We start from the raw sequence: 25,371 nt of genomic DNA, 5'->3' as shown, positions 1-25,371 counted from the left end.
ATTTGGATGGCTCATTTGGAAGAAGACGATGAAGAAAACATATTGGATGGGGCCGTGAAGAGCATGAGAAACAACAGTTGGAAGAAGATGATGAGTCACCTATCAATCATGATAATGCTTCATTGGATCATGATAGTGATATTGATATAGAACCCCGTCTTTTCATTGAGCTTCCAGTAGATTTAGACATTGATGAAGCAAGACATATGGATTTATTACAAGATGGGATAGATTCATGATCTTGACATTGTTTTGCTTCTCAAAAGTTTTCAACTATCTTTTTTTTTTCTTGAAACATGGCTCCAAGGATTTTAATGGATGATTTTTTAAAACTATATATCATTATCTGTGTGCATGTGACATGTATTTTCAAAATTCAGCATCCAAAAACTCTCTGGAATTTTTTACAGCAAAAATAGCAACGTAATTTTGCTACTATCCTCTTTGTTTCAGCAGCAAAATCATAGTATAGCAGCAAAATTTTACTGTTAAAGGCATTGCAGCAGGGAGATTTTGTTGCGTAGTAGCGAACGTAATACCTGACATCCCGACAAAAAAGCGCTACTAGAAAACGTTGCTGTGCCCTCAACATATTGTAGTGACATACATGCACTTAAGGTCTGGAAAGCTCATTGGAGACGACCTTACACCTGACGATAGTGCTTCAAGTCACCCAAGATCTTCCTATCAAAAAAGTGTGGGTTCGGGCCACTTAGTGAGCACTCACTTGAGTGTCTTAAGAAATTTGACCACCGTTGAAACTAGTAGTGAAGAATCCATGGAAGAAGTGTTGTGGTAGTCCTCTGGTAGTCTAGGTTTGGGGAGGAGGAGAAACCACCCTCCCTAACCAGATCTAGCGGTATCATTGATATCTCTTAGGGATTTCTTGGTCTTCAAACCAGCCATGATGAAGAAGTGCAATCTGCGGGCATGGGTCCGTCAACCAGCACGAATGTCCATAGTTAAGAGCAATTAGAGAATCATAACACTTAAACGTGCAAATATCCAAGGTTCTAAACAGTTTTCAATACCTAGAGCTCCATTAGGCTTACCAACACCACCTGTGCAAATCACTGTAGATTTGCTAGGGGGATGTTTTGGGTATAAGACACTTCACCTCTACCACCACCTATTCTACCACCACAACCACCACAGGCTAAAATCAACCAAGTATTGATTGAAGAGCCATCAGAAGATATTAATATGGTACAATTGACTGCTTCGCCCAATGACATGCCAGTACTTACTTGTACTAAATGTGGCATTGATCATTTGATCAAGGATTGTCCATACCGCACAAGTGGTTCGACTTCCACTTCTAATGAGGCCACCATCCAGACCATTAGTGTGCAGCCTGGAAATATCACACCACTCAATGTCCTGACATGGGCCTAGGCCCAATTGGGGAACACGAGGAAGAACCGAGCAGATGCGACCATTTCCAAAAATGGCTAGAGGAGAAGAGTGAAAAAAGTGGGTAAGCGTGACACCAGGGTCACAATCCAAGATGGATCTGAAGAAGATAGGATCGACACCGGATCCACCCAATCAAGAGAAGAAGGGGATCAATAAATCAACCAAAAAGAGCCTCTGACCTAGAGAAACAAATGGAAAGACCATCAACCCCTAAAGGAGTCAGTGAGTACCCAAATGCCAAAGAGGAGATAAGGGAGCTCAAAGACGTCATGGTCTAGCAAAAGAATGTCAACACTTCATGAAGACAAGCTGAGGGCTAGGTGGTCAGGGATACAATGTATCTAAGAAACAAGCCAATAACGGAAAGAGAATTGGACGTACCTACTCCAATTCCAGAAGAAACGGAAGAGGGATCTCAAGCAAACACAATGTCCAGGATGTTTGAGGAAAATGTGCAGGGTGAGTCCATCCATTCCTTCCTTAGGGATAGATACGAGATACACACATGGAGGAAACCCTTAATTGCCTAGAGAACCTAGAGACATAGGAAGACTCACGATTGTACTTTCCACGTATGTGCAAATGCCATTGGGGCAACTGCTTGCACAATTCATCAACACTATGGACGGACATAAAGGAATGAGTAGAAGATGGACTAAGGCTAGCTGACACTATAGAGGATGCTCTACCACATGTGGCAAAAAGAACCCTAAAACACACAATGGAAACCAGCATCGTCAAGATACCAGTTAATCAATTGGGATGCTATTACAAAAGTGACGACACAAATGCTACAATCTTGATTCATCATTGACGTGTACCAGGCTCTGGCTATCCTGGATGGTGGGGCGGTGGGGCTTAGCATCATCACAAAATGTTGTTGGAAAAACTGGGAAAAACCCGATCTAAAAAGAGCAGATCTAATCATTAAAATGGCAAACGAAACATCTTTAAGACCCATTGGACTTTTGGAGAATGTGAAACTCAGACTCTTTACGTTTTGCTACCATCATACATTTTGGTAATGGACTTCATGTGCCAACCATACTCATATGACATAATATTGGGGAGACCCTTCATGAGGGAATCCAAATTGGTGCATGATTTGGCATTAGATCATGTGTATGTGCATAGAGATTCACAAATTTTAAAGATACATTTGAGAACGTGGAGAGCACACCCCATGGAAGGGCAACTGTTTGGTAATGATTCGATCACAATTGAGTGGACCACATCTATACAAATATGCCAGCCTTTGATGGAAAATTCTAGAGAGGAAGAGGAAATAAAAATGTATGCATCACTTCCTCCTCCGGATTTCAATGAAAACTGGATGCATGTTTATCATTTCGAGTGGAACTTCACGATGCAAAGAGGCTCTCCAATTATTCCATAATTTAGCAAACCGAATCATATATTGATCCACCTCTTGATTAGGTGCTGCTGATAATTACAAAGCTCTCTCCATATCCCATCATTACTTGTAGCATTATATGGTTGTGATGTGTGTGAGTACACTTAGGACCGCCACGGCAGTTTTTCCCTCTCTATGCGGTTTTTTCCCCCATGCGTATGTACACCCTCTTATCTATTCATTTTGGAGTTGTGTACTTATCTTTTGTATCTGGCACACATTTGTTTACTCTAATCTAGTGAGTTTGTGTGCTCTCAAGCTTCTCTATCTTAACTATGTGCATTGTTGCAACCCTAACCCTAATTCTAACAATTGGCATCAGAGCTAGCTTCCTTGACACTTGATCTAGTAGTCTACCTCCCTCCTCATGACCCTGTTTTTCTATCGCTCATTGAGATACCCTCTTAGGAGAAGAAGGTATATACTATAGTGTGGTGTATACAAAGTATGCAAAGTTTTTAGGGTCCGCGATGCGATTCGAGCACGTTTTTGCGACATAATTTGGGAGCATTTTGGGCACCACAAGGTTTTTACAGACGTTCTGGAGAGGCATCATTTTGGATTGGTTTTGTTTGATTTTGGGTGTTTGGGATGTGTAACGGAAATAATTTGGTGTGCATCAGTATCATCTATAGTGTCTTTAACAACATATAAGATTTCTTTACGGATCTATTTATGCATAAATTCCATTTTAAGGAGAATAACACTTTCGAATTAAAAATCAATCTTTTATGTATCTTCTCATGCATAAAATCAAAGTTGATGAAAATAACTATTTTGAACTAAAAATAGATTTCTTTATGCATCTTTCTATGCATAAAATCAAAATTGATGAGAATAACACTTTTGGGTTAAAATAAATTCTTTATGCATATTTCCATGCATAAATCCAATTTAGTAGGAATTACACTTTTAGAATAAAAGAATTTCTCTTATGCATCTAATTTATGCATACAATCCATTTATGATGAAAATAACACTTTTAATAAAAAAAATATCTTTTATGCATAAGTTTATGCATACAAACCATTTATGATGATGAAAATCACTCTTTTAATATAAAAGAATTTCTTTTATGCATCTAATTTATGCATAAAATCATTTATGATGAAAATCACTCTTTTGAATTAAAAATAAAATTCTTTATGCATCTTTCTATGCATAAAATAAAAATTGATGAAAATAACACTTTTTGGATTAATTTAAATTCTTTATGCATCTATCTATGCATAAATCCAATTTAGTAGGAATTACACTTTTAGAATAAAAAAGTAAAACTTATTTTTACACAATTTTAAAAAATTTCACCATAACTTCCTTTGTATTGGCTGACCATTTTTTAAATTTTAACTTACTAAAATCACTAGAATTTCACCAAGAGTATTTAATTCATTCTAATGTAAACAATTTCTACAAATTTAAGAGAAACATTATGAAAAACTTGATTTTATTCATTAATCATTCATCTAGGATAAAGAATGGTTGGATTTACTAAAGAAGAGAGGGGAATGCCTTTTTTCAATGAGGCATAACATCATTTTCATTTTAAAGAAGACAAAAATCATAAAAACCATTAAAATTAAGCATAAATGAAAATTTATGTATTTTCTTACTACCATTCATCAATTAACTTCAATTTATGTATTTTCTTACTACCATTCATCAATTAACTTCAATAGCATTAAAAAGCCATTCCAATTAAGCTTCTCAAGCTTGAGAGGGGTTGAGAAGAGAGAAACATTGAGAAATTATGGAAAAAGATCAAAATTCTCACTTTACCTTACAAATTGCTTGATTCTTTGATCACGGTAGAGGCCCCCAACCAATCAATTGGTTTGGTGTGTTGATGGAGCTACCAATGGACATTGAAGAAGGAGGGAAGCTCCAATTTCTTCAATTTGGAGAGAATTTTAGAGAATAGTAAAAATTATCATTATTTCAGCATAATTCTGGCATAGTATAATTCTCCTCTTTTTTTACAAAGGGCTCAGGTTCTATTTATAGGAGAGGGAGGCTCTAACCAAGATGTTGACCATCATGACCCTATTGCTAGCAAAGCACAGTGGTACTTGGGTTTGATATTATGTGGTTTAATCACAATCAGTGATTCTGTATGACACTCTCAACGATGCTAAGCATGCTCTCATGAGCTTGCTTTTTGCATAATTTGCGCATATGTCATATGATCATGATTTTCAGTTTGGGGTGGTTGCGTGAGTTCTAGTTTCTTGATTAGTCTGTGAGGTGCACTGAGTGACAAATCAAAACTTGTTTCATTCTCACTAAGTGACGTACTAGAACTTGTTTCATCTTCTAACTTTCTTTGGATCATTAGGTTTTCAATATGTTTCCCATGCGGGATGAGAACGACCTTTCTTTTGGGCTAGCCTTTAAGGTGGATGCATTTGCATCATGTGTAGTGTTTAGCTCTTTTGTGGGTAGGTCCTCCACAAGCTCCTTTCCCTTGTCCTTTATTTCAATCTTGGTTTTGAGAGTTTATTGGCCCTTGCTTTTCTTAGGTTTAGAAGGTTTCGCTTCCTCTTTTGGTTTCTATTTTAAAGCATGCTCCTCTACTCATTTAAAAGTGGGTTCTTTTGCATCCTTTTTTATTGTTTATTATGCCTTAGCTTGTAAGCATGTAAGCACATTCAAGGGTACCGTGGAAAATTACCCGTTTTGTACACTTAATATGTTAAGAGTTGTATTATGCAAGGTAGTTTTCATTGAAGCAACTTGACTCAAGAAATCTTAGAATATTTGATCGATGCCACATCGTTCACATATGGGTTGTAAAGTGTCTAACGGTAGGTATGGAAGAATTCCAAACTGTGTAGTCTGCCACTTACGATAATAGAAACACTGAAGTGTTTTCTTAACTGCTTTCTGAGGAGTTTCTACCCTTTGGACTGTTTCTGTTTGGGGCGACACAGGAGATGGAGGTTTTGAGTTAATTGTAGGTGAATTGGGACATTGGGGTGTGTCGTGACCAAAGGTTTTGTAATATATGCAGTATAGAAAGATAGGCCTATTGTATGCACATTGGGGATTGGGATGGACGTAGTGATGGTAATGAACACAAGGTTTTGTAATATATGCAGTATAGAAAGATAGGCCTATTGTATGCACATTGGGGATTGGGATGGACGTAGTGATGGTAATGAACACAAGGCATTTCACCCATCACTTTGATAGGCATTAACTATGTTTGGCTTTAGAGGGCTCATCCTCTTTTGGAGATGCCAGTTCAAAGCTTTTAAGCAAGGCTGTATTGAATTTAGGGAATGACAATTCCGAGATCAATTTTTCTTTAGTCTTTACTTCACTTGGTTTAAGATGAGGAACATCTCATATTGTTATCATTTTCCATCATGTTGTCATCTAAATGTATTGCTTCTTTACCACATTGATCAAATGTTTCCGGATTGGTTACAATGATCAAGTTGTGTAAGCTATTTCACTTTATGCCCATCATGAAACATCTTTTCAATTGAGCATCGTTTAGTTTCTCCCATGGCTCACATCCTCAGTCCAAGATTTTTATCCAAAGGATAAAGTCTCTAATGGTTTTGTTTTGTTTTCGTTCAATCGAATAAAGTTATCTTAGTGAACTCCATCAATCACCTTATCTTGAAAAGCCGTGGATAAAGGCTATTTTCAAGGTCATGAAGTTCGTCTTGGCCGGCATCAATGTGATGAACCATTGACTGGTCTTTCCCACTAAGCATAGGTTCAACACATGTACCTTGGTGGGGCAGTTTGGATTTCCAAAGGCTTCGCATCTTTGTTCAAACATTTGTATGAATTGAACAAGATCAGTCATTCCATCATACTTGCCCATGATTTTGAAATTTGTACGGCTATGTTTTTGTATGTCACTGAGACCATGTGTAGGTACTAATGTGGGTAGGGACTCACTTAATACTTGGGAAACCCCCCTTCCTAGATTAGTCAATATGTCCAAGGTGTGGGCATCTAGGGCTTGCAAAGGGTTGGTTCCTAGCCCTTCTAAAGGTCTAGGATTTGTGGTAGTGCTAGGCAAGGGACCAAATCCTGGACATGCTTGTTGTTGTCGGCATGGAAAATGGAATTGGGAGATGAATTTGGGGCATGGATCTCAATGGCTTGAAGATTTTAGTCATCGGGTTTAGTCTAGGTGTGAGCCCACATAATCCCTCTATCGTTGCCATATCTTGATGTTTAATTGCTTCTTAGTGAAGAAGCACACCTGTGGGTTTATTTTTTAGGTTTTTTTATAGCCCGTTTACAGCCTTAAGAGGCCTCGTGCACCCTTCTCTGGGTCAAATGAGTGTCCGTTTGCCTTGATTTGCTTAGGCGTTAACCACACGTGAACCTCTTAGATATATTTTTTCAAAAAAAGTGCATGCCATTAGTGTCCCAAATGGACGCTGAGGTCTCAAAAGCACATGTGAATGCCCTCTTAGGATGAACTTTTCTGGAAAAAGTACAGTAGCATCCCAGCTTGAAGAGAGATCTCAAAACTTATTTTTCATTGTCTCAAGATGAAATTTTTTCCAAAAAAAAATTCTTGCTTCGCAACTTGTTTTTTTATGTGTTTTCCAAAAGGAACTTGGAAAAGCTCTGTATGAGAGATTTGTAGTCTTTTTTGAGTACTACAACTTTGTCTCTTTGATTTTTTTGTGATTGTCGTTTAGACACTCAAAAAGTCGCCCGAATATGGTACGCAATCTTTTTCGGGACTATTTTGGGTGATTTTTAGTGCTTTTAAGCCCCGTTTTTTGCCTCGATTTTTGGGTCAAATTTTGAGGCTATTGGGGTTTCATGGATTTTTTTTTTGTGCACGCGGGGGTTTGGTTCATGACGTGAACTAGGTGCAGTTCATGATGTGAACTAGATACTTCACGGATTTTGTTTTTGCGCGTGTGGGGGGTCTGGTTCATGACATAAACTAGGTACGGTTCACGATGTGAACTGGGTAGTTCACGGATTTTTTTTTTGTGCATGGGGGTCTGGTTCATGATGTGAACTAGGTGTAGTTTACAATGTGAACTGGGAAGTTTACAATTTTTGTTTTTTTGCCTATGGGGATCTATTTCACGACGTGAAACAAGTGCGGTTCACACGTGAACAGATAGTCTCAGTGCATAGCTCAGATTATTATTTTTTCCCCACAGACCTGTTTCACGTCCATGAAACAGAGGGTTTCACAAACGTGAGATGGATCTCACGGATTTAATTATTATTATTATTTTGCGGGTATGAACTAGCAGGGCCTCGTTCACAACGTGAACTAGGGTTTCACAGATTTATTTTATTTTATTTTTTGTGCATATAGGGAACTGGTTCACGACCTGAACTGGGTAGTTTACAAGTTTTTTTTTACGTGCGGGGGTCTGGTTCATGACGTGAACTACGTCTGTGAAAGAGAGGGCTTCACAAACGTGAGATGGATCTCAAAGATTTAATTAAATTTATTTATTTCTTTTTTACGGGTGTGAACTAGTAGGACCTGGTTCATGACATGAACTAGGTGCGATTCACGACGTGAATTGGGGTTTCACGATTTTTTTTGCACACGCGGGGGTTTGGTTCACGACCTCAAGTAGGTGCAATTCACAATGTGAACTTGGTAGTTCACAATTTGTTTTTGCTTGTGCGGCGTTCTATTTCAGGACGTAAACTAGGTGTGGTTCACGGCGTGAATTGTGTAGTTCACAGATTTTTTTTGCGCACAGGGTTCTGGTTCAGGACGTGACTAAGTGCGGTTCGCGATGTGAACTGGGTAGTTCACGGATTTTTATTTTTGCTGTGGGGGTCTGTTTCACGACATGAACTAGGTGCAGTTCACACGTGAACTGGGTAGTTCACATAATTTTACTTTTTTTGCATGTGGGGGTCTGGTTCACGACGTTAACTAGATGCAATTCACGGATTTTTTTTTTAATGCTTGGGGCTCTTAGAGTTCATGACGTGAACTAGGTGCGGTTCACGACGTGAACTCCATAGTTCACGAAATGTTTTTTATTTTTTTATTGCCAAGGGTCTATTTCACGATGTGAAGAGGTGCGGTTCGCGATGTGAATTAGGTAGTTCATGAAATTTTTATTTTTTTGGCCCATGGACATGTTTCACATATGTGAAATAGAGGGATTTACGAACGTGAGATGGATGTCACGGATTTAGTTAAATTATTCTTATTATTTGCAGGCATGAAGTAGTAGGGCCTAGTTCACGACATGAATTAGGTGCGATTCATGACGTGAACTGGGATTTCATGATTGTTTTTTTTTTGCATGCGGGGGTATGGTTCATGACGTGAAGTAGGTTCAGTTCTGACATGAATTGCATAGTTTATTGAATTGTTTTTTGCGCGCAGGAGTCTGGTTCACGACGTTTACTAGGTGCGATTCACGACGTGAACTGGGTAGTTCACATATTTTTTTTGCACATGGGAGTCTGGTTCATGATGTGAACTAGGTGCACGGTTCACGACATGACCTGGGTAGTTCATGGATTTTGTTTTTTGGCTCTAGGGTTCTAGTTTCAGAATGTGAACTGGGTAGCTCGCCGATTTATTTATTTTTTGGCCCATGGACCTGTTTCATGTTCGTGAAATATAGGGCTTCACGAACATCAGATGGATCTCACAAATTTAATTAAATTTTAAATTTTTTTGCAAGCGTGAACTAGCAGGGGCCTGGTTCATGACTTAAACTAGGTGTGGTTCACAATGTGAACTAGGGTTTCATGGATTTTATTTTTTTGCGCATGGGGATCTAGTTCACGATGTGAACTAGGTGTGGTTCACGACATGAACTAGGTAGTTCATGGTTTTTTTTTGCACGCGCACGGGGGTTTGGTTCATGACGTGAACTAGGTGTGGTTCATGACGTGAATTGGGTATTTCATGGATTTTTTTTAATGCATGCATGGGGGTCTTGTTTACGACGTGAACTAGGTGTGGTTCACATTGTGAACTACGTAGTTCACAAAATTTATTTATTTTTTCGCGGGTGTGTGTTTTAGAACGATGTGAAATGGGTAGTAGTTCAAGGATTATTTTTTTTGGCCCCACGGACCTATTTCACGTCCGTGAGATGGATCTGACAGATTGAATTAAACTATATATATATATATATATATTTGGCGGGCGTGAACTAGCACGGCCTAGTTCACGATGTGAACTAGGTGCGGTTCACGTCATGAACTAGGGTTTCACGGATTTGGTTTTTTTTTTGCACACGGGGATCTATCTAGTTCACAACATGAACTAGGTGTGGTTCACGACACGAACTGGGTAGTTCACAAATTAATATTTTTTTGCACGTGGGGTTCTGGTTCACGACGTGAACTAGATAGTTCATGGATTATTATTTTTAGGTGTGGGGGTCTGGTTCAAGACATGAACTAGGTGTGGCCCCACAACACAAACCTCCATCAAAACCACATCTTTTTCATGGAAAACTACTAATCAAGACAATGGGCAATGCATAATGTGTAGATTAGAGAAAAATGATGGAAAAAGCCAAGGGATAATTCTCGGACAGTGGTGCCGAAAATCTTATGGCTCACCCAAACCCCCCTTAGAACACATCCAACAAGAAAATTACCTAGCGAACCGTAACTGTCGAGTGAGGATCTTTCCAATGGCCAATCTCATAACCCTTGAGGTCTCCAAGCTCTACAACTCCTTGAGAAGCAATTTCACCATGCCTCCACAAGCATTGTCACACCGCCGCGTTGCACTACGTGTACTCGTCCCTCCTCTCACCTCACTTCACTCACACACACACTCATTAGCATGGATTAGAGAGAGATTAGAAAGAGCAAGACTCTATTGCACAATGGGAGATTTTTTTGTATTATGAGAGATATTCACTTATATACATGGCCATAAGTATTCACACTCACTTAAACTATGGTCGGCCAGGCACTTTAAGCTCATAAGAGGCCTAATGCTATTACAATGACTGTTCTCATAATATATCCATGAAGTACATCACTTGGGACTTCATCCTAACTTACTACCACATGCTCTTGAAGCGGAATCGCCCCATAAGTATTCCATCAGACCATTACGGGTGCCCGTCCAAGTTGTAGGTTTGGACACCATTGCTTTATATCTTGAATGTATGACCATTTGGTGTATCTACCTTGACTCCTTGATGTAAGATAATGGCGGTAGCTCTTGTTAACCCTAGGAATGGGTTAACAATTGGTACCCTAGAGTGTGTGTGCTTTCAAGATAGCTAACAACATATAAAAGCGGCTCCTAGGATTATGACACGTGTTTTGAGGTGGATGTGAGACTATGCACTCCTCTGTGGTGGTGGTCATCATAGTGGTCCAAAAGTGTTCAGGCTCAACGTTGTCTAGTCTAAGGATCATGGTTGTGGTGCAATAAGATTTATGTTGATGATGTGAAACTAATGTGGTTCCTTGTTGTGATATGTGATTGGACATACAGAATTATGCATTATATCCCTTGAATTCATCCTTATACATCTCCTCCCACTCTATGATCACACGTCAAAAGTATTCATAGAAGGTATATCCTGGTTGTGGACTCGCAACAATTGGCCATATCTATCAAAATAAATCATTGTATATGGATGCCCCATATCCAAATGGCACAAGTATCCATAAAAGTCTTCCAATGTGTTGTCATATGCATCAATGTTAAATTTGGGTGGAAAATGCAATTCTCTGGTGGATTTGCACATCCTTTGTATAGACTATCATCAATAAGAACTGTCCTAGAGCATTGCGCATTACATTGGTGCTAAACCTTTTTGAGTGGTTGAACATGGCCTCCACACCCATCTTTTATGGCCTAAATATCTTCTCACGATCATACATATACACTCTGCTTGTCTCCACATATAATAAAAAATGGTAATTATCTCCTTACATGCAATTCTAAAGTTCCACCATGTGGACCATATTCCAACATGGAACTTTATGAATAGATTGGCTAAACCATATTCCAACATGGAACTTTATAAATATATTGGCTAAAAACTCTATGCAGCATCTTGGGTGAAGTAGAATCCATTGTTTCCCCCACAACATAAACTTGTATCTTTATTTGACTTTGTGAAGCAATGTTTTATCAATAATCCATTCAAATCCGGTATGACAATGCATTTGGCCTATCACATCACTTGTATCCAATTCTATGTTATCATTATCTTCGTTAACATGTCTATGATATACTTTGTGTAGGAAAAAAAGATGAAAAATATTTTTTCGATCGCCCATTAATTGAAAAATCACACATATAATTGCTCTCAAATATTGGACACATAAAATTAAATTTGGTAATATGATTAGTTGTCCACATAGTATGGATGGTTTTGAATGTTGGAATTGGTTAGTTATCAAAATCTCAACAGATGATGTCTTGTGCATGAGTGTTATAGGAAAAAAAAGATAGAAGGCATTCGGTCAATCAACCAAAACTTAATTAAAAATCATAAACACATGCTTTGATTTCTCTTAAATACTCGATATATCTTTCAGTGCATAAAATTAAATTTGGTATATAGTTAGTTGTCCACATATTTGGATGGATTTGAATATTGGATTTGGTTAATTATCTAAATCTCACTAGATAATAGTAGATATCTTATGGATGGGTGTTATTAGCTAGATTTGATTTCATTTTTTTTCATGTCTTTAAACCATTCACCATGCCTAGTCATGTGGTTAGAGGCACTAAAATCCACATACCATATATCTTTAAATCCTGACACATCTCCTATTGTGGAGTTGAGCATGTGCTGCATCATAAAAATCTACTCACTTCTATTATCACCACCATGTTTACTAGATGATGCATAGTTGCCTTGTTGCAACTTTCCACTTTTAATGGCATTCTTCTTTTTAAAGAATTTCTTTGCCATGTGCCCTAGTTTGCCACAATAATATCACTCTATGCTATTTGCACTCCGATTTTTTTACCAACCACCTCCGCCCCTCTAGATTACCCGCCTCTAGACTGGTCTCTTCTACCTGTATATGATTGTTGCATGCTGTTGTAAATCATTAGATTGTTGTTAGTTTCCATGTTAGCCACCACCTTGGCCTCAATCATGACCTCTACCTCTTCATCTACTTGAATTAGAGTAGAAGGCATGTTCTGATATGTTCTTGCTTTGTGAAGAAGAGTCCTTATCTAGACACTTTTCTTCTATGATCAACATAGACAAGAAGTCCCAAAAGTTGGGAACATTCTCTCTAACTACAATGGAGGTCACGAATGGCTTGTACACTTTGCCAAGCCCATTTAGGCAGAGCTCACTAAATCATCATCTTCCACTAATACATTAATAGACCAATGGATTCAACAATGCCCTTGAACTTTACCAACATACTCATTCATAGACATGCTTTTCTTCTCCATAATATGCAGCTCTTGTTTAGCATAGTTTCCTTGCCTTTGTGTTGGTTTGGGAAATCTGCACTGCGCAAGTGTTGGCATCATGTGTGTGCCCTATCATTGTGTTTGTGACACTGATTGAAAGCTAATATATGAATTTTCTTGCATCCTGGTTCCAGTCCTTGAATGCCTTTATATCTACTGGAGTGAAATTCTTCACGCAACTCTAGAGGCTCCTCATTGTCTCCTTTGACATAGTCCCAAAATCCTTTACCCATCAGGAAATTGGTCATTATGAACCTCCAAGCATGGAAGTTGTTCTTGTCCAACTTCTCAGTGATAATTTGATTGATTCTGTTAGACATGTTTGCCTGCACAACAGTAACCAGAAACCTACAAACATATAATTTCTATATACAATCTGTAACACAGTAGTATCTTCTGTGACTAATATCGCAATACTTCAGCATAACCTATATGTCACTAGATGTGACCAGAGTACATGTACACACACCCAAGATCAACAATACATGTGTAAACAGTGTTTGCACTCGTAAAATACACTGTTGTACTATAATAACTAGATTCGAGCAAAGAGAACTCTTAACCAGAACTTCTTGGAACTATTAAAAACACCTTGCAGTGACTAAACAGAGACCAAATATGCATGAAACACAATTCTGGACACAAAGCTGCAGTACAAAGTACGCACCTTATAGACACCTCCAAACCTCTCAAGATAGCTCCTCAATCGAAGATGTGTAGCTCACAGAGCTACGTAGAGGGTGTCATACCTAAACAAGAAGGGGAAGAGATGATGATGTTCTTACCCATGTATCGTTTCCTTGGTTACTTTGTTATTTCCCTTTACTTGCCTCCTTCGCTCTCATACAAGCCAGAGCTCTTATACCAAAAAGAGAATGCGGGGGAGAGGGAGAGCTTGAGTTTCTTTAAGCAAAGACACACACAAGAGAGAGCAAGACACAAGAGAGAGATGGATGGCTGAATTTTCTTCTATATTCTTCTCTTCTCTACAACTATATAACTAAAAAGATAAGAGTACATACTATAAGGGAAAGTACTCTCCTACAATAACATACAATGGTCGATCCATAGTGTGAACTCGACTATATGAGTTACTATGCCATAACTCTAGTACTCCAAAGTGGCTGTCACATAGCGTGTCATCCACTAGCGACATATCAACCATAATCTCACGTACTACAAGGGAAAGTACTCTCCTACAAAAACATACAATGGTCAGTCCATAGTGTGAACTCGACTATATGAGCTAGTGTTATAATCTCACCAACCATGCCACTGTCATCATAAAAGCATGGAAGCTATCACCCAGGCATGTCATCAATATCCACAACACTAGTTGAGCTTGATATCCCAACAACTTCAAGGGATTCATTGATGGGTAGAGGTTCTAGAGAGCCCAAGTGTCCAAGCCTTTTTTTTGTGTGCCACCTCATTTGAGGAAGGAAGGCGAGGAAGGATGGGGGGTTGAGGCGAGGATCCTAGGTGGCCGATATAATTTGGGACGAGAGTGGAAAAAAGTGGTGGCCTAGTCAAGTCCCCTACTATTTAGAATTTGATCGTTTTTAATACTTTTCTTTCAAATTTTATGGATCTTTTCTTGGCTACATTGTAGCTTAAAGAGTTTTTGTAAACACCCCCTATGTGTTATTGTGAAATTACCAAAGTCATTACCAAAATTCATTTAAAGATGTCAATTTTAATTTTTTCCAAAATGCATGGTTTTTTTCAAATTTCCTAATATGGATTTCTTTTCTATATTAAAATAAGATTTTTATTTAAATTTACCAAAATGTCTAAAACCCTATGCTTTCATCAAATGTGAGAATAAAATGTGAATGGCTTTTTACAAATGCGAACCCATGCTAAATAATCCAATCACTTACAACAAAATAATATATCCATGATTACAACGCATATAAATGCTATCAAAATAGTAGTAGAGAACATCAAATATATCCATGAAATCCCATGTAAAATAGGCCAAAAATATGCCAAATATAGGGATCATCAAGGGGTAGGGGTCTCACATGCATCGTTCCCCCTCAGTCTGTGGTAATCCAACCACAAAATCCATATAAATACTATGCTATTTCTTTTTAGGTATCTCCAAAGAATACAACAAGTCACTACATCTCAAGTTCTCAACTCTATTGGTATGGTTGATAGTTTTGAACAAATTATTCAATGAAAAAGTATTTAAGAGATGACTATGCACATATACAATAAAAGTAGTGCCATACAAATAAAACATATAGCTCTTTCTCATCATTTAATATATGGGCCAATTAACTTTTTACTCTCAAAAGCAACTGGCCTGCCATCTTGAAATAAAGCTACTTCAAAAAATATCGTTCACATAATTTGCTAGAAAATTGTTGGTACATTATTGAGAGTCCAATTGGCAACCCTAAGAACTCATAATGCCTAGACCTGGGCCTAAGACCAATCTACTTCACCCTCAAATATCCTAATCTGATGATAATTGATTCTAAGATCAATCTTCATGAAGTATCACACTCCGCAAAACCAATTAATAAGGTCATCCTCAAAAAATGATATTTATCCTTAATTATCTTCTTATTAAGACCCTTGTAATCAGCACGTGTCCTCTTGGTCTTATTTTTCTTGTCTACAAGTGAAATTGGCACACTCGAAGGAGACATTTATTAGGCCTCACATGCCCCACCCCAAGGAAATCTACTAGGTCTCACATGGCCCACTTGGAGATACTCTTGAAGCTATCTAACAACCTCATCCTCCTCAGATTGACTTAACCTATAGGGTTGCTTAAACATTGGTTATGCCCCAAGTAATAGCGCAATCTTATGGTCTAAACCTGTCTTTGGAGGTAAAAACACGCATGAATACTCAAACAAAATCTCTCAAAAGTGTTGTTGCTTAGGAGTATCCACACTCTCAAGGTCAAGACCACCTTTCAACTGAGCCAAATCCATGGCATGGAAGCTCGAGCTAGCTTGTTGGTCCCCCACAACTGATTTCTCAAGAAGAATCAAATCACTCTTTTCTCCTTGCCCTAAAGCCAAATCCATGACTTTCGACACACGCATAATATCAACATCAGCTAGCATGGATCAGTCTCTACTGGGATCATCGAGAAAACACTTTGTACTTATTCTTAATAGAACAAGCATAAGCATCATCACAACATTGCACTTCATTCTTAAGAACATAATAAAGGACATTGCAATCTTCACTGAGAGAGCATTTCAAAAAGTCTCCAAAGAAGGTTATGAGAAATCACTCGATGCTCAATAAAAGAAGACATTTTATTCATTGGACGAGAAAGGTTCTACTAAGATTCCAACACCTTACTTCCATTGGAATCTCTGCAATGGTCAACCGGGCGATGATGATGAACAACCCACTTCCATTGCTTGATCCTGCACAGGTTCTCACAGAACTGAAACAATCCCATCACAACATGACTGGGCGTGATCCATCTCTGCATTGGCCCCCTCCACACACGCAACAAAAGCATAGATTTGCATAGCTTCCAGCTCAAAAACAATAGAATTCCGAAATAGCGACCAAGCAATCTGTTCTGCAAGCTTAGAGAATTGTGATTCGCCTTCACCAAAAAAAGCAATTTCTCATGGACAACACAATTCGCCTTCACCAAAAAAAGCAATTTCTCATGGACAACATTTTGGGGCAAATTCCATCACCAGATGTTTGAATCCACAAATAAAGACCAAAATGCACCCAAATGCGATTCTACCTGCCACACTGAAGTACAAATGACCATAAAATTGTAGTACAAAGTACTGCGCACCTTACAGGCACCACCAATTCCTAGCAACTCTGCACAACCAAAAAAGGTGAATAGCCATCTCCGAAGAAATGTGACAAGAGTACATAGCATAGATGATCCTTAGGCCGAGGTCATCAAAAAGGATGCCAATCCAGATTTGCTGCATTGTAGAGCATGCCTCTGAGCTAAGATTAGAACCAAGAAGGGTTTTTGCCAACTAAAATTGAGACCCCAAACCCATACCTTTCTACATGCATGTTTCATTTCCCTCTACCCATAATGACTTCAATGTACTTGTATATCAAATTTGATAGCATATGAACCCTAACATGAGATTTATTATTTGGCAACATGTGAATGAAAAGCTAACATGATGTTTAGATCCCCTTTATATAGTTTTCTCACGTAGTGGCCAGCCTGTGTACATCTATATTTGGCAACAACCATAGAGATGGCATGGACAACCATGTTCAGCTTATACATTTTATTTGTATATGCATCCATAGAGATTGACTGATTGATCCACGGACAGACTCTATGGAAAAGGTTCAAATTGGAACTTGCAAACACCGAGGATCAATTGTTTTTTTTTTTGTGTTTTGAGTCAAATCAAATGATTCATTTGTGCTTAAACAATTGCACCAATGTAAAATAATAGCAACATAACAAATCAAATGTCTCATTTGTACTTAAACAATGCCACCAATGTAAACTGATGGGTGGGATTAAAATCTAGGGCAAGCTGGCTAAATGTTAGAAACAAATGTCCCTGCAAAGATATATCCTCCTCTTTTTGGCTTGTATACGAATCCCCCTTCTTTACATGATGTACACGGGGTTTTGCGACAGTAGGTGAACACCAGTGGTGGCAATGTTCTGGAGAATAGGTGCCTCACCTTGAAATTGAGTTGGATGAAAATCCATCATTGCCGGTTTGGATTTGAATCAAAAGCAATTGTCCTGGTTAAAAAATATACAGTAATAATGTAATTTTGGTGATGTTTATATCTTTTTCCTTCGAATTTCCTGCTTGGTTGAATACAAACAGGAACTGTCTGTGCAAAAAAATAGTTTCCCGAGCATTGGTGATAGGTGGGACTAAACATGGGGTGTGAATTTTTGTAGATGTCAGCTTTTCCTCTCTTAGAAATACAAGTTTGAGCTTTTGTAGATTGTACAACCAAAACACTGTTCATGAAATCAATAGAATATCTATGTAAGGAATGCATATGAGAATGTAAACAAGCCAGACCCTGCCCTTAACTCAACAGTCTAGTATTTTTATTCCCTTTGAAGCAATATGGGGAACTTGCCTTAAGTGGCTTGTTTTCCATTTCAGTTGGTCACGCTAGCCACTTACTAAATCAATTCTAAAAAATAGTTTATTAGATGTCTTCTGGCCACTCAAATTGCAAACCTTTTGACAGAGGTAGACTCTCATTGTATAAAATTCACCAAAAACAACTAAGGATTTAATCAAAAAAGTTCCCAGTTAGTGGTCATTATAGCTGGCGCTGATGGAGGTGCTGCCAAGCTTCCCGAGCCTGAATCAAAGGTCTCCCATTGAGTGGTTATTACAACTGCATTGCTGCAGATAGGGTTACCTTGGCGAACTTTTAGACTGTCCAGATGCTCAGCAAAGCTCTGCACCCTTCTAACCTGAAAATATGCCACAACTTTGTATAATTATATAGCAATGTGCATACATGATGAACATCATGATTCATGATTAAACGTGATGATATGGGTGTTTTGAGGGGGAAAATAGTGAGAGAAGCACTAGGATCTAGGTGGGCAGCAAGAAAAATTCAGTTTTGCAGGTATCAATTGGGTTGGCATATTCAGAATGGACACTGCTGCAGATGAGGACAGCAACAAAACAAGACAGAGCATACCACAGTCACGTATCCCCTACAACGGAAAAAAGTTCTGGGGGAGCCACAGACGTCAAAAGGCATGGCATGCATCTGCCAGAGTTTGCATGCTATGTCACTGCAAGATAAACCCGAATCATTCAAGACAGCAGTACAAAACACAAGCAAAGCCAAGGAGGATTACATGGGGAAAGAAAAAGTAAACCAACCCCCGCCGCCCCCCCCCACAAAAAATAATAATAATAATAATAATAAAACTAGACTAAAAGTAGATGACTCTTGCTTCATTCAATGATCTGCTCCCGAGATCTGATGATGAAGTGCACAAATATGCCAGTTCGGCAGCTGCATGTAATGCTGGAATTGCAAGAAAAGTGAGGTTGGGAGAGTTGAAGGAAATGATGAGAGGGTGGGCTCTTTACCCACCCTAGGTGGCTACAATCAGATACAACCAGCTAGTTCGCTAGTCATGAACTGTATTTTCCATGGATGCTGCATTTCAAGATCAACTTTCTTGACCAGGGTGCTCATGATTGCCATGTGTGAGACAGGCTGCATGTGAGCATACTCAGTTTGAGATGATATATTCACACTTTTGCCTGGATTGGAATCATGTGTCACGTGCATCCCGCACTTAGATGCCACATAGACATATATGTACAGAAGGTGCAAGACCTGGGATGGTAAACTGGTCCCATGTGAGCCCAGTCCGGGACGAGTCAGCCAAGGATCCATCTCAGTCGTCCGAGGTCAGGTGTGCATTGTCCTGCACAGGAGTCCAAGGTCAGGTGTGCTATGTCCTGCACATGAAACAGTGCCAGTCCGCGCTGTAAGTCTCCCTCTGGAATGATGTCAGTGATTCTGTGTATCTAGTATGGTACCGGACGCCAGCTCATTGTGTAGATAGTTAGGGTTTGCTTTTAGAACAAGGGGCCAGCCCATAGGGCTACCCCAAGTCTTAGTGTGGGCATGGGGATGGTGTGAAACCACCCCCATAAGGGCCAGGAAGGCCCTAGTTGAACCCACCAGCCATGGAGTAGGACAGCCCTAAGGGCAGCCTAGGGGAAGCCTACAGGCTGTACAGCCTAATCATGGCTGTAAGAGCAAGTTTGGGGCAGTCCATACATGCTGCCCAGTCCCCATACAGCCTAAAGACAGTGCCCAGCCCCTAGAGAACCATGCACCTGATGCCCAGCAAGCCATGAAATGATGCGCAACAATTTATTGGATTTTTTCGGCATTTAATGCTATTTTATTCCAATCGTGGGCAGAAAAAGACAGCGGCCTAGATTAATACTGGCCAACTGCTATTAGTAGGAAGTATAAATAGCCAAGGCTCATAATCCTTTGGGTTATCTCATCATTCACCAAGTGCTCAAACAAACCAGGGCTAAGTCAGCCAAGAAGTTGCTAAAGCAAAGGGGTGGAGGACTGCAGGTCAAGGGCAGAGATTTCTCAACCAAGAAAGGTCAAGATTTCTGTATTTTCTTTTCAGATTTACATCATTCTAATAAAGCAAATACACCATCCGTGGTGGGGGCCCTATAGAGGATATTTGGGACCCAATACTGTGTTGTCTCCTCTCTCCCTCTCTCTCTCTCTCTATTTTCTGCACATCTTCATTCAGTTTGTGCGTTAATTCCGTCGCGAAAAGTGTGCTGATTTCTGAGCATTGAAGTTACCGATCTTCTCCGAAGCTTCTGCATGTTACATCATGAAAGACCTTTCAAGCCTAGTATTCAGCTCTCTCTCTCTCTCTCTCTCTCTCTCTCTCTCTCTCTTGGGAGAGTGATTTGATGGTTGGGTGTCAACACCAGCTTGCATGCAAATCTGGCACCACAATTTTGTGCTTCGTGTTTGCAGTTTCAGAACTTTAGTGACATTTATCTCTATCGTGTATGGTGAAGTTGCAGTGCGAAAGATTTGTAGGATACCTTGAACCCAAAGTAGGGCAGTCGTTTGAGTTGAATAAATGGTGGAAGTTCATTTCTAGCATGTCTCTTCTCACATACACGCTCCTCCCTTTCTCCAACTGTGTGCGCCATGCAAGAGATGATGATGATGAAGATGCAGAATCGTTAATTTCACAAGTGAAAGATCGAGAAAAGAGTGGCCTTTGAAAGCTTACGAAGTCTTGATGTGAGCCTAGAAACAACAACGAACATTATGGGGTAGACCACTATGTTGCGCCCCAAGAAAACCCCGAGAGAGAGTGCAGCAGATGCAGCATTGGATTCCAATACCCAACGAAGGGTTCCCACCTTGCGGTGTATTTGCTTGATTATGAAGTTGAAATGTGTATAATGCCTTGATCTGAAGATAGTTTCCTCCCTGCTGAGCTGAACATAAGCCTGTGTACCCAGACTAAATAGTACACTGGAACTCCTTGCCTGAACAACTGCCTACTGACCAGGGCTCCAGAATATCCTATTTTGCCAGGTTTGAGGCAAAAAACTTGCCTGTGTCTATCTACATCGAACAAGAGTGCTGATGTATTGGATTGATGCCATGCTCCTGCTGATGCTATGTGGACCTGTTTCCCCAAGCTGGGAATCAGATGACTGATGGATCTGCTGGACTTGATCTGAATCTGAGATCATATCATGTGCCCAGCCTGTTCAATCTTGTCCAGATCTGCTCAGGTGGCCTGCCCGGCGGTCAGATTCAGGCATCTGGCATGCTGACTAACTATCTGCATGTCCAGCGCCCAGCAGTTAGCTTGCCATCTGTACAAATGTCAACGTCCAAGCGAGTTACAGAAGTGCGTGGGGTTTGGGCACGCGCACAACTGCCTGGACTTACACTGGCCTACCCTGATGGCAACTAGTAACATGTCCCTAGACTAGGGCTCAGAAAGATGCACAGTTCACATCACTAACCCATAACTTGCACTTGCTGTTATAATCATGTCCCCATGCACCCAACTGTGGGGTGCATGTGACAGGTTGGAGATAAGTTTGAAGCAGTCTGACATCAAAAAAGCATACCATGTTTGACAGCAAGAACCAGACCAACAAAACTGTTGTCGGATGTCGCATGCATCACCTCCTCTGCTCAGACGGCTGTGACATCATTGGATCAGAGCTAGATAAGAATAGAGATCAAAAGACCCTAATGTGAGCCTTTAAAGGCAGGAAAAGTGGCCATTGCCTGAAGGGTGTGGGAAAGCCCGTACTAGGTTGCACATGCACATGCACATGGGATCACAAATCATTTTAAAAGTAAAAAATAATGCATCCTTAATAAGGTGAACTCTAAAGGCCATTGATTTGATAAAAATACTTTCCTCAATCCTTCTTTGCACTTTAGCTTCTCCTTCAGCGTAGATACTGTCCAGCTCCAACAACTGTGTCATTAATAATTCTGCAAGCGCACTAAAATCAGAATCTGCAACCTTGCTTCCACTACTAACAACCCCATCTAGAGCAGAAATCTGCAGTCATAAGCAAATGGTGCGAATTAAAAGGTTGCTTCTCCAAGAAAATATGATCATACCGTCCATCACAACTCATGATACCTGTCCAGCAAGTTTATCTACTTGGGCTCGTACTTGCGCCACTGCTTGGCAGGCGTTCCCAACATTGTTGTCTCTCTTCATCTCTTCTAGCTTCTTCTCTTTGCTAGCAGGGTCCTCCACTAGAAGCACTTTTGCCATGTCCTTCACTCCAGCAATGTGCAGGAACTCACTGTTGTCTTTCTCTTTCCCTTGAAATATTAGACGTTGCTCATGGGGCTGTAAGCCGATCTCCTGTGCCAGACGCCACTTCATATCCCCTGTCACAAAGGAATGAATGAATTAAGAAGGCTGCATCATCTGAAACAAACACTTCCAACCCACGTGTATGCACCAACAGAAACACGTATGTGGGTGTGTATGCATGCACGCACATGTGCAAACTAGCAATTTTATAGGGGGGGGGGGGGGGGGGGGTGTGCATGGACAAACACATGCCAACGTGGACATGCATGAACTATGTATATAGATCCATGTATGGCTAAACTCATATGCATGAAGATATGTGTATATATGCTTGCTTTTGTGTGTGTTTGTGTGTGTGTGTGTGTGCGCGCACATAAGATGCATTATACACCTGTATTTACATGAAAACATTTAATACGCATAATTTTTTGCATGTATGCATGTATTTATACAGATAAAGCACATAATAGACATATGATTACACATCACTAGTTCATACGTGTAGACAGAGTAAGTATGCATGTACATAAAAACATATAATTACATATACACAAGTTCATATGTGTAGACAGAGAAGGTGTGCATGTACATAAAAACATATAATTACAGATACACAAGTTCATATGTATAGGGAGAGAGAGAGAGAGAGAGGTGGCAGACTCTACCAAAGGTGGCATGCGCTGGGATGGTAATGTCATGCTGGTAAAGGCCATGTGATACTTTCACTTTGATCAAGGGACCTAAAGATGGGGTGACATCCAGCGATGTATCCCTTCTTTGAACCAACATGCCACCTGGTCTCAATTCCCAATCAATTACCTGCAGTCCTTCCTCTGCACTGCCATTATATAAGCTTTTGGAGCTTGCTGTGTAGTTGACCTTGGTTGCTTGCACCCGCTGAGGAATTTTCTGGGGCATTTTCTGGGTTGGTTTGTTCTCGGCATTTCGCCTGGAGGACTTGCTGAAGAATCGGGATAGTTTCATAAGCAACAACTTGATTGCAAAAGAGAGATCCTCAAAACAAAGGCAAGGATGCTTGGAGAAGTGGCCGGTTGCCAATCGTGCTGTAAACCAAGTCTGCTTGAATATTCTCTCAATTGTGCTGTTTCTTGTATGAGTTTTGCCTGTTAGATTAGTAATGAATTATGCTTTAGACTGAGTTCTGCCTATCACATACATTACACATGTATTATGCTTAGACTGTCAGATTTTAAACGTACTATGCTTAGGCGTGAGGTCTGCCTGTTAGACTATGCATGCATTCTGCTTGGACAGAAGTCTGCCTGTTAGATTATGCACTTATAAGCATAAAGTGGCATCTGCCTGTGAGAAAATGTATGTATTATGCTTAGAGCGGCTTCCTTCTGCATGTACTATGCTTACAAAGTCAAATCTGCTTGCGCCTATTAGGGGCTAAGTGGGTAATTGTGCTTTGCTGCTAATAAGATCAGGTTAGGCGATGCCGACTTACATGTGCATGTATTGTACTCTGTATGGTGCTGGCAGGATGAGTGCCTTGGAGTACATTACAGCATTTGGCTTGGCAGGAATGCAGCAATATGGGCTGATAGTGCTTGGTCACAATGAGAGCCCCGGAATAAACACATGGACGGCCTCAAGTAGATTTGAAAGATCATGCGCGATATCAACTCACCCCCATGTTGGCTGCTGATCTGACATCTCCTCCTCGGTATTGAGAACGGATTAAGAATGGAAAATTGTTTCTTTGGCAAAGGACCCAAGGCCGCGCGTGGCCTGCAGGACAAGAAAAGCTTTGAGTTCACCACGAAGATTGTCTCCCACAGGCATTGACCTCTGGTTTATGTCGAAAAATTTCGCCCCATTTCAAGAAAAGATCCCATTAAAAAAGCTGAGAACGAGAGAGGGGGAGAAAGAGAAAGAGAGAGCATACAGTGGTTTTCTCGAAAACAGCGACGAAGAGTCGCCGTCCAGCGACAGCTAATAATATATAAAATACCTCCACGCGAAGGCGACGCGAAACCGCGTCAAAACAGACCTGCAACAGCAAAAGCTTTTCTGCTTTTTTGTGTTTTTCTACTGTTTTCTGCTTTTCTTGTGCGATTACGGGCTTCTTCTTTCTTGGGTGCTCTTCTGTGCTTTATCTCTGCCCTGCCGAAGAAGAAGAGAGGCCCGATGAGACAAGATGAAGCCGCATTTTGAACCTCTGCTGCGTCCAGGCTCTCCGCGCAGACGAAAAGGGCGCGCAGGGCTGAGAAACAAGAACTCGTGGGTTTTGGAAAATGAATCCGACGACGAAATGGGTGGTGGTCAGAATTTCCTAAAAAGCTCCCTAATTGGTTGTGATTTGACAAATCAGCCCCCTTAATGCACTCCCTAATCTCTCGATGCTTTTAGCACACTCCCGCCCACCTGGACCGTTCGATATTTTCCACGTGTCTTTGCCAGGTGTCGTGCTTCTTGAGACCCGGTAGCATGTGAAAGGTCTTCCCGTGTTGGGTGCCTTTCTGAGAAGAGTCGTGTTAGAAAATAACCAACTTTTTGGTATATAAATATATATTCACAAAAACGTTTATCTTGTATTACATAATACTTGACACTGACGTGGCATTATTTAATACAACACCTTAGATACTAGCCTACCGCCTTTGCCTCTACCTCCAACCTATGAATAGCCTCTTCCTCCTATGGGCTTGGCACCCCTTCCGTGCAGAAAAAAACGTGCAAAAAAAAACTAATCATCTGCCTCCTCGTCTACGAGAGAGGGAGAGAGAGAGAGCGTGTCTACCTCGAGAGTAGAGTGTCTCCATA

At 40.1% G+C, this 25,371-nt stretch overlaps 1 protein-coding gene across 9 annotated transcripts; it reads right to left on the bottom strand.

The window, feature by feature from the left end:
- Positions 1 to 18,206: 18,206 nt before the first annotated feature.
- Positions 18,207 to 24,921, bottom strand: LOC147608078 (BAG family molecular chaperone regulator 4-like). 9 transcript variants are annotated; one of them, XR_015264568.1, is made up of 7 exons: positions 24,494 to 24,921; positions 24,053 to 24,336; positions 23,247 to 23,705; positions 22,399 to 22,655; positions 22,170 to 22,314; positions 18,903 to 19,001; positions 18,527 to 18,666 (listed from the first exon to the last, which is right to left on the bottom strand). XR_015264568.1 is itself a non-coding variant. In XM_086789659.1 (6 exons), the coding sequence occupies exons 3-6, from the start codon at positions 23,563 to 23,565 to the stop codon at positions 18,484 to 18,486; spliced, it is 906 nt and encodes a 301-aa protein (XP_086645785.1). In that variant the 5' UTR covers positions 23,566 to 23,705; positions 23,802 to 24,336; positions 24,494 to 24,921; the 3' UTR covers positions 18,207 to 18,483. The 9 variants fall into 9 exon arrangements, 6 of the variants coding, with proteins under 6 accessions (XP_086645785.1, XP_086645783.1, XP_086645786.1 ...); XR_015264567.1 differs by lacking the exon at positions 18,903 to 19,001 and adding an exon at positions 21,869 to 21,945 and having other exon boundaries at positions 18,540 to 18,666; XM_086789659.1 differs by lacking the exon at positions 18,903 to 19,001 and having other exon boundaries at positions 18,207 to 18,668; positions 23,802 to 24,336.
- Positions 24,922 to 25,371: the final 450 nt, after the last annotated feature.

Source organism: Cibotium barometz, chromosome 54, assembly GCF_041138505.1.
Source record: "Cibotium barometz isolate CiBa-2024 chromosome 54, ASM4113850v1, whole genome shotgun sequence".
Taxonomy (NCBI): Eukaryota; Viridiplantae; Streptophyta; class Polypodiopsida; order Cyatheales; family Cibotiaceae; genus Cibotium; species Cibotium barometz.
This window is presented reverse-complemented; position numbering and strand designations above follow the sequence as displayed.